Raw genomic sequence first — 10,528 nt, 5'->3', positions numbered from 1 at the left:
TACAAGAAAGGACTGGAGCTTGCGTTTGGATGATGCCTTGTGGGCGTATAGAACCACGTTCAAGACGCCGATTGGAATGTCCCCATATCGGCTAATTTTGGAAAACCATGTCATCTGCCTGTGGAATTGGAGCATCGAGCCTATTGGGCTATAAAAAACTTCAACATTCAGATGGATGAGAGTGGAGAGTAGGGGTGTTCATCGGTCGGTTCGGTTTTATTTTGTGTAATTCCGGTTCGGTTTTTTGGTTTTCGGTTTTTGAGATATGTAATCCGAAAACCAAATCGTTTTAATTCGGTCCGGTCCGGTTTTTCGCTATAATGGACCGATTTTCCGGTTCGGTTTAATTGGTTTAATAGATATATAAAACAATTAAAAAAATTGAAACAACATAAATTTCATCAAACATTTAATAGTATAGTAATAAAGTCACGAAAAAATAAAATAGAAGACAAATAATAATAAAACCAATCTTGGGCACTGGGCACATTTTTATTGCACAAAACCGTGAATTCATTTCTATCCATATCCACGAGATGTTTGAAGAGGTCATCCCTACTAACAGATAATCGATTTTCCAATATCTTGTTGAGCACCACACTTTTCAATTATCCAGCACATATCTCTCAAGCTTCTCGAACAGAGTCCTCTTGTGAAGATTTTAATTGGTACTTGCCAAATAATCTGTCAACAAATGACTACAGATATATAAAAAAATGCCAAACTTTGAAAACAATAGGATCTAAAAGTTAATATAAATAAATTTTTATCATACCTGATTGCAATATGCAATTACAAGTCTGTTATGCTAGAACTATCTCTTCCTAATCCCAAGTTATCCAAATCTGAAAATGTGTGTGTATATATATATGCGTGTGTGCATTGTATCCATTAAAAAGTAAATTATTTGTAAAATTAATACAAAAAAACATGTAAGTTTTACCGTCTTCAAACTTCTCGAGCTTATCCAAGTCTTCTTCTACAGTAAGAGGTAAAGATTCACCACGAAGCCAGTCTTGTGCACAAACAAGAGCTTGCACCAATTTAGGAGTTAATGAACTCCTAAATGGATCGAGCACACGTCCTCCAGTACTAAATGCACTTTCTGATGCGACGGTAGAAATAGGAATTGCTAACACATCACGGGCCATCTTAACAAGAATGGGAAACCTAGGTGAGTTAACTTTCCACCAAAGCAATATGTCAAAATTTTCATTTCCAGGCTCTGTTTCTTCACCAAGATATTTTTCCAACTCTGATTTAGAATCCATAATTCCACTCGTGGCTCTATGATTCAAGTATTCTTGTTGAATTAAGGTTTTTTTTTGTGTGATTCCAGAACTTGACACATCCATTGTGTTTCTAACTGAAGCAAGTGATTTAGATTGAGATTCTTTTGAAGTCCTCTGATATTCATTATATAAGGATATCACATAAAGCTTAAGATCATTTCTCATTTTCTCCCCTTTCTCTTCTCCATACATACTCAAAAGAACAAAAGCAACATACTCAAATTTGAAGCGAGGATCTAACACACAAGCAACGAAAATCATCTTATTCATCTTTTCTGGAACACCCCAATACTGTCAAATTTAGCTTTCATCCTCTCCGCCATAAAACTCAAATCAATATCATCACTATCCACCAACATTTTCAAAATGCAAGCAACTTCACCAATTTCATGAAAGTGAACATTTGACGTAACATATAATGAACCAGAGACTCTTAAGGTAAGGTCGTAAAATGTTTCAAGAAACTTTACCATGTGTCTTATTTTCATCCAATCATCATTATTAAAAGCACCTGCAATTTTTCCATCTTCACAAGTATGATTAAGAAGGTTATCCAACAATCCAGGATCAAGAAAAGCATATCTTACAAAGTCATTCTCAAATTCTTGTGCTGTGTTCAACATCAAATATGTTGAATTCCACCTAGTAGGAACATCTAGACCCAATGATTTTTTACTTTCTATTTTTTTCAATTTCACAGCAATCTTTGAATCTTTTTATTCTCGCAGGCGATTGTCTGATATATCTCAAAGCTTTTCTCACACGTTTCACAGAATCACCAACTTCTTTCAATCCATCTTGAACAATAAGATTGATTATATGAGCAACACATCTTACATGAAGGTGACTACCATCCATCAAATTGGTTCCCCATTTACTAAACTGTTTTGAAAGCTCTTTCACAGTCGTATCATTAGAACTAGCATTATCAACTGTAATTGTGAAAACTTTATCCACACCCCAATCAATCAAGCACTTAGTGATTGCAATTGACATATCATCACCTTTATGACTACTAATTGGACAAAAATTCAGAATCTTTTTGTGCAATTTCAAATCTTTATCAATAAAATGAGATGTGAGACACATATAATTGATTCTCTGGATTGAAGTCCATGTATCTGTTGTGATACAAATTCTTTGATGCGATTCTTTCAAAAACGATTTTAGTTTTTTCTTTTCTTCCAAGAAAAGTTCAAAGCAATCTCTTGTGGTTGTAGCACGAGAAGGAATTCGAAATATAGGCTGAATTATATTGATGAAGTGCTTGAACCCTTCCCTTTCAACAAGACTAAAAGGCTGCTCATCTACAATTACCATCCGAGCTAATGCTTTTCTACATGATTCTTGATCAAATCTCCAAATATTAAGGGAATTTTCACTTATTTGATCTTTTGAAGTTGGCTAAAATCTCAATTTAGCTTGTTTATTTTCAAAATTGTGGGGATTTTTCACACACTTTCTAATATGATTACCCAAAGAAGATGTTCCATTTGCGTTTGAATCAGCCGCATAGGTTGAACTACAATAACGACACCTTGCTCGTTGATTCCCATCACAATCATCGTACCTGTCAAAATGTTCCCAGACAGTTGATCTAAGCTTTACAGATTTTCTTTTCTCCACACCATCAGCAGGATTTGTGGAAGATGTAATTGGTGGCTCGTCATTTGAATTTCTACTTTCATCAAGTTTACTATCATTTTCAGGTTCAGCCATCTACGTAAGAAAAATAACAAGTTGAAATTAGATTATTTGTGGTTACTCAGTGAATTTTTTTGAAGAAATCAACAATCTTCAATTGATTACTTTAATAAGAACAAAGGGAAAAAATTGACAAATGGAAAAGAATAATAATAATTAATAATGCCTAAACAGATATCAATAAAAAAACTAACTAAAACAAAGACACAAAAATAAATTAACTATTAAGTTTGTAACAGATTCAAAAGGAAAAAAATACCGAGATTCAAGCCACAAAATCAAAAATATTAATTGAAGTATTGAACGAATAAACTAAGAATAAATAAAAATACAACATAATAAATTAATCAGATTACAAAAAATATAATTACATAAACATACAAACAAAAATATTGAGAATACAACCGAAAAAATATTGAGAATACAACTGAAAAAAATACATGATTTGCTCAAAGATAAGCGCATATTAGTGATTATTACTGGAAATTATTGAATGATTATATGTCATTTTCAAGTGTAGTTGTGTAGATACTTTTATATTTATAGCAAAAATTTAACATTAATACTTTAGATTTCTCGATATTTTAAATAGAAAAGTCATTGAGATTTAAGTCAAGAACAAACCTATGGGAATTTTTCTTCGAGTGACAGTGAGAAAGAAGAGAGACGAGCAAGCAGAAAAAGCGACGATAGATATGGTCTTCGGCACTCGGCAGATGTCTAGAGGCGAGAGTCGAGCACTCGAGAAGGCAGGCAGAGTGGCCGTGGATCTGGTGTTCGGCGGATATGATAAGGCTAAAGGCAGAGTCGAGCAAGACGGTAGAGCACGACAGCTATGGTGGTGGGCAGATATGCTAGGGCTAGCCGCCAGAGCCCAGGGATGTGAATCGTGAGAAAGAGAAATTGATAATAAAAGATTATAATTTTAGGAACTCTAACTACTAGCTAGGACTAAAATGTAAAATTATAAACCCTAAGGATTATTTTATAATTTAACTTAATTTCGGCCGGTTCGGTTATTTCGGTGTTTTTTCATGGTAAACCGAAACCGAACCGAAAAACCGGAAAGTTCAAAAACTATATCCAAAACCGGACCGAAAAACCGAAAAACCGGTCCAAAAAAACCGAAAATTTTATTCCGGTCGGTTTGTTCGGTTATATCCGAATAATGAACACCCCTAGTGGAGAGTTCCGGAAGCTGCAGTTGCAAGAATTGGAATAGATCCGCAATGATGCTTATGACAGCTTGATATGAATCTGGATGTGTAAGATTAGCAAACATGATTACAATTTGAATCGCACCCTCTAACCAATAAACAAAAGATCCAAAGTTTTGCCCAATCTTTGAAACAAGTAAAATTGATAGGGTTTTGGATTTCCACCTTTAATCGACGGTACGATTAACAACAGAAACCACAACAATTGAAACCAAAGAAAACCTTCAGATAAACTTGTATCTGACAATCTTCAGTGAGAAACAATCGACAAACGTTTTCCAAGTAATTAACTGAGAAATTTTGATTTGAAGAACAAAGCAAAGCTTTGAATAAAATTTTTGAGAGAATTTCAATAATTTTTGTATAAACTGAATCTGAATTATTATTAATGAAATAAACAAAAGTATTTATAGTTTACAATCAAAAATAAAAAATAACGCAAAATAAAGCCTAAAGATATCAAAGATATCATCTAGAAAGTTTCCTAGTATAATTAAAAGACTCAAAATATATAAAATAATGCTAAAATATCAAAAAGTCTCGCACACACACAAACATGCCGAACTGTGTGTAAAACTCCGAGGCGCGGGCGCGCATGGCTCTCTGGACCTACGCGCGTGCGCGCATGAAGTTGGCGCGGGCACGCATAGAGGTATGTCCGAAACTCTTGAAATCACTCGACTGAGGCGCGGGCGTGCGTCAGACAGGCGCGGGCGCGCATGAAGTTCTGTCCGTCAAATTGCAAAATTGCTAGACAGCGCGCGGGCGCGCATATGTCTCGGGATGTGTCACCTATTTTTGTGTTATTCTTGACATTTTCTCCACTCCCTTGACTTCTTTGGACTTCAATAACATTGTAGCATCCTTCAAAGTAATCTTCAAGTACTCCAACTTGATTGCCATGAATTCCAAACCCTTCAACTCTCGACCGTAAATCACGGAGCAAATCTTGGAACAATATGAATCTTTGAGCGCCTTCTAGATTCATATCAGACTCCCCTTCTTCAAAAAGATTTGTCCTCAAATCTTGCCCCTTACCTACAAAATTCAAACACGATTTAGAATCTTTAAGACTAATTTCCACATTTACTAGTATACGTTGCTCACTCAAAAATATATCAAGACTCACTAAATTTCTTACACTTAAACTAAACACCTTATAACAACTCACATGCTTAAACATGATTAAAATTTCATTTAGAAAAATAAAGATCAAATTCCTCCCCTTCTTAGACCTAGTTAACCCCAACACAAAATTCATAGTTAAGAACAACCATTGCTTTCTAGGAATAAGAAACAATTTGCATGTAATATGCCACTCACAATTCCACTCGATATATCTCTTCATAAGTAACCATAACAAATATTCATCGATTAGACTCATTCTTTTGGATCTCTCAAAATTACACTTCAACCTCAAGACACATATCCTTTCATCAAGCAAATCATGCAATGACGAACATATAGAGAAAAACTTATTTTCTTTAAACAAATACTTGCTCACATAAAATTTATCATGAACATTGCACAAGTATTTTTCAAACCATAAGAACCATGTAACCAAAAGAGATAAGAACTCATACCTTGGTGATAGTGTAGTAACTACCTCATTTTCCTTACCTCGTTGGTACGTGATCAACGCTTCACTAAAAATTTTGCTATATACTAAGATAAAATCAAAGTATATCACAACAAAGTTACCCATAGATGCATGAAAAACACAACTCATCAATCCCATGAAAGTATTACGCACATTAGCTAGCCCAAAAGTTAACACTAGCCACTCAAGCAAATAGGATTTTCCACCTATGCTATTTATGCAAAACTCGCACATAACAACATAAGCCAAATCACTCAATTTCATAACATACAACGATTCAAACACCTTGAGATCAAAAAGTGACTTCAACACATCAATATGATCCAAATCAATCACTCTTGTAGTATGCAAAATTTCAAGAGACTTAAAATCACAATTTGAAATTAAATCATATTTCATAGATATCATAGTCACAAATCTCTCAACAAAATCATTAAATCCCAAAAATTGAGATTTGAGATCATACCTTTGAAAGTAGACATTTGATTGGTATTCAACATTTAAGGTTAAATCATACCTCTCGAATGGAACAACTCTCAAATCCCTAACCTCTCCAAGGACGTGACCAACCTCATATGGAACAAACATGTGAAGACTTTTAGTATGACTTCTCCTTTGCTTCTTCATCAATGCATCACCAAAATCCTGCAAAGAAGAACAAACAATGCTCGGGATTGAACCGACTAAATCATGACAATGAGATAAAACCTCTTTGTACAAAAGTACTTTAGGGATCTTATTCATTTGAACAAAATTTTCAACCTCACTATTTTGGACCATAATATTTTCTTTTTTTATTGGTCTCTTTCCTCTCTTTTCTTTCCTCTCTTTTTTTACCTCAAAGGTCATCTCACTCTTTTGAACTCTCTTTCTTTCGGCCTCAAAATTTTCTTTTTCTTTTTCTTTTTCTATGACTATCTCACTTTTTTCATCACTCTTTTTTATAGCCATATCACTCAATTTTTCAAATTCCAATTGATCCTCAAGAAGTTCTTTTGGACTCAATTGAATAGAAAGATTACAAGGCTGATTCAACAAATTACTAGTCCCACTATGAAAATCCATAGGACTCTCATTTACCACAAAAATATTAGATGAATTATCTACCACTTCACATTTAGATTCAATACTAATACCACTATCAACCACACCATGTACAATAGAAGAGTTTTCATCAAGCCATTCACCTTCCACCGCACAAATTTCGACACTCACATCATCAATCAATGAAGTTTTATCAACATCAAGTTTCTCAATGTCTTCAACTTCAATTTTTGATTCAACCTCTACACAAGAATCCGACACTTTCATCATATCCTCCTTAAAACATTGGGTCATATCATGCATATCTTTTCTACGACACCATAAGCAGGCAATATCAAAGGTACTAGAATTTGAAAGTTTAGATGTACCTTGATGTTCACGTTTGAAAACTTCACTTTTCCTCTCATAGTGATTAGGAGCAAAGCGTTTCCTCAACATCCTTTTCAACTCATCCCACGTAGATATAGGACTCATTCCACCCCTCTCCCGATTCTCATCAAACCTATCCCACCAAGAGCAAGCATAGTCGGTAAACACTTTTATGACAAGTTTCACCTTCCTAGCTTCAGAAATATAACGATCATCTAATACACTATCCACCCTTTTCTCCCACTTCAAATACGACTCCGAATCCGAATAACCATCAAACGATGGAATTTTATTTTTCTTAATCCTATCCAAATAATATTCAAAATCTTTTTCTCCACGACAACCATCATCATCTCTATACACATCAATTTTTCTCTCTCTCCTACTCCCATAATCAAACCTCCTTTCACTCTCCCTATACCCATTGAATTTTCTTTCAAACATTGTACCTGCAAGAAAAAGGTTAGTAATAAAATATCTTCACCCAAATTCTCACTAGGCACTCCAAATAAAATCACTCAATCACTCTTTTTTTTCACTCAAATATATGGAATATCTTATGCTTTGTGATTTTAAATATCAAACTTACAAGTTCAAAACTTGTAAACACTTGCCAATCGACTCACGTAGATTGCACAAAAAAAACAAAAATTTGACTTTATGAAGATTGAAATAGACTTGGCACTCAAGACTCACAAGACACAAGACATTATGACCACAAGTTATTTTGCTTCCTTTTTTTTTTCGACAATTTCGGTCTTCTCTCTTTTTTTTTGACCGATTTCAAATATCTTTTTTTTAATTTTTGATTTTTTTTATTTTATAACTTGTAGCACAAGACACGAGACTTGGGTAACAAGTTTGAAAGAAACGACACAGAAATTTGATAAAGAATAGACTCAGATAAAGAACGAAGAACACAAAGAATTACGAAGAACAGAGATAGATGAAAATAGATACATACTTGATTCAAAACCTAAGCTTTGATACCAAATGATATGAATCTGGATGTGTAAGATTAGCAAACACGATTACAATTTGAATCGCACCCTCTAACCAATAAACAAAAGATCCAAAGTTTTGCCCAATCTTTGAAACAAGTAAAATTGATAGGGTTTTGGATTTCCACCTTTAATCGACGGTAGGATTAACAACAGAAACCACAACAATGGAAACCAAAGAAAACCTTCAGATAAACTTGTATCTGACAATCTTCAGTGAGAAACAATCGACAAACGTTTTTCAAGTAATTAACTGAGAAAGTTTGATTTGAAGAACAAAGCAAAGCTTTGAATAAAATTCTTGAGAGAATTTCAATAATTTTTGTATAAACTGAATCTGAATTATTATTAATAAAATAAACAAAAGTATTTATAGTTTACAATCAAAAATAAAAGATAACGCAAAATATAGCCTAAAGATATCAAAGATATCATCTAGAAAGTTTCCTTGTATAATTAAAAGACTCAAAATATATAAAATAATGCTAAAATATCAAAAAGTCTCGCACACACACAAACACGCCGAACTATATGTAAAACTCCAAGGCGCGGGCGCACGTTTATTGGCGCGGGCGCGCATGGCTCTCTGGACATATGCGCGGGCGCGCATGAAGTTGGCACGGGCGTGCATAGAGGTCTGTCCGGAACTCTTGAAATCACTCGACTGAGGCGCGGGCACGCGTCACACAGGCGCGGGCGTGCATGAAGTTCTGTCCGTCAAACTGCAAAATTGCTAGACAGCGGGCGGGCGCGCATACGTCTCGGGATGTGTCACCTATTTTTGTGTTCTTCTTGACATTTTCTCCACTCCCTTGACTTCTTTGGACTTCAATAACATTGTAGCATCCTTCAAAGTGATCTTCAAGTACTCCAACTTGATTGTCGTGAATTCCAAACCCTTCAACTCTCGACCGTAAATCACGGAGCAAATCTTGGAACAATATGAATCTTTGAGAGCCTTCTAGATTCATATCACAGCTCCAAGATTTACAAGGACAACACAAAGGCCTTCCACGGCAAGCTGATCTCTAGACGGAAATTCAAAGTTAGCTCCATAGAACCCTAAACCCCCAAAATTTTGTTTCTATCAAATCTCACTTATTGTTCTTCATATCTTGCAGGCATCATCCTCCGGCTTGGAATACTCACTCCTTCTCCCATCTCTACTTCTCAATCACCATATTTTGTTCAAGAACACCGGACATCTGAGTGCACACCACGTGTTCAACAAATTGCCCCTGTCATGTTTTCGTGCAATTCTCACGACATTATGGCTCCAAAACGCAATCGCGAGGTAGGCGAATCTTCTCGCCAGGGTACCCATGCTTCAAACGCTCCACTCCACCCAGCCGGCCAATTCTTCAACCAAGCGGCTCGGGACCGGTATGATCATGCAAAAATCCACCGCTCCTCTATTACTGAGAGGGGTTTTGATATCGAGGCTTACGACAGCAATGTGGCTACCCAAATCTTGAACCGTGGGTGGGGAAAATTTAGTCAACCACCTTCTCCGGCCATTGTTCTTCTTGTTAGGGAATTTTACGCTAATGCTGCAGAGCGCACATATAGTAAGGCTTTTGTTCAAGGAATGTTGATTTCTTATGCACCCAAAGATCTGAATAGTCTGTTGGAGACGCCCGACATTGTACCAGAGCATCGCCCTCGACCCGGATTTGCACGAGGTTCTTCAGCAATTATGCATTGTAGGGGCTGCCTGGAGGGATCCTGTTACTTTCAAATGCTTTAAGGAGAAATACCTACTGATGGATCCGGCCACTTGGTACATTTTCGTTGCCCGCCGTCTGATGCCCATCTCCCACACTAGTGAAGTCTACGTTGAGCATGTTGTGCTCCTCTACATTCTCGATCTAAATCTGCCGGTAAATGCGGGCCAAGTGATTCACGCACAGAAGAGGCATTCCATCACTACCAGGACATCGGGTCTTTTCTTCCCGATGATCAACACGCAGTTGTGCTTGCATGTCGGTGTGCCACATCGACCCGACGAGGAATGGTTGCCACCAATGCGCCCCATTGATAGAGCGACTATCGATTCCAAGCGTGCATATCGGATAAGCCAGTTCATGGTGGACAATCGATTCGTGCCGGTCTCCAATCCCGTACGACCTATGCCTCTTCCCCGTCGCACTTCTACCGTCACTGTTCAAGAATTGGCCCAACATGCTCAGTACCAAAATGAATTCAATGCCGCCACGACTTCCAATTTTCAAGTCCTGGACTCCATTTGTCGTGGAATTTCTGAGCGGCTTGGGATTGACCATACCACGCTTCCAACGGCTG

At 36.4% G+C, this 10,528-nt stretch overlaps 1 protein-coding gene across 1 annotated transcript; it reads right to left on the bottom strand.

The window, feature by feature from the left end:
• Positions 1 to 661: 661 nt before the first annotated feature.
• On the bottom strand, positions 662 to 1,562 carry LOC140894377 (zinc finger BED domain-containing protein RICESLEEPER 1-like). The gene is made up of 2 exons (XM_073302889.1): positions 944 to 1,562; positions 662 to 684 (listed from the first exon to the last, which is right to left on the bottom strand). The coding sequence occupies exons 1-2, from the start codon at positions 1,560 to 1,562 to the stop codon at positions 662 to 664; spliced, it is 642 nt and encodes a 213-aa protein (XP_073158990.1).
• Positions 1,563 to 10,528: the final 8,966 nt, after the last annotated feature.

This window comes from Henckelia pumila, chromosome 1 (assembly GCF_033568475.1).
Source record: "Henckelia pumila isolate YLH828 chromosome 1, ASM3356847v2, whole genome shotgun sequence".
NCBI lineage: Eukaryota > Viridiplantae > Streptophyta > Magnoliopsida > Lamiales > Gesneriaceae > Henckelia > Henckelia pumila.
Note: the sequence above shows the minus strand (reverse complement) of the source record. Positions and strands in the feature narration are given on the sequence as shown.

What these genes read in the sequence shown, in the direction of transcription:
- LOC140894377 (XM_073302889.1), bottom strand. Translation starts at nt 1,562, where the DNA reads ATGAATAAGATGATTTTCGTTGCTTGTGTGTTAGATCCTCGCTTCAAA. An exon ending in GCTCGAGAAGTTTGAAGACG is followed by an intron (nt 685 to 943) that starts GTAAAACTTACA and finishes ATTTGTTGACAG; the next exon opens with ATTATTTGGCAAGTACCAAT.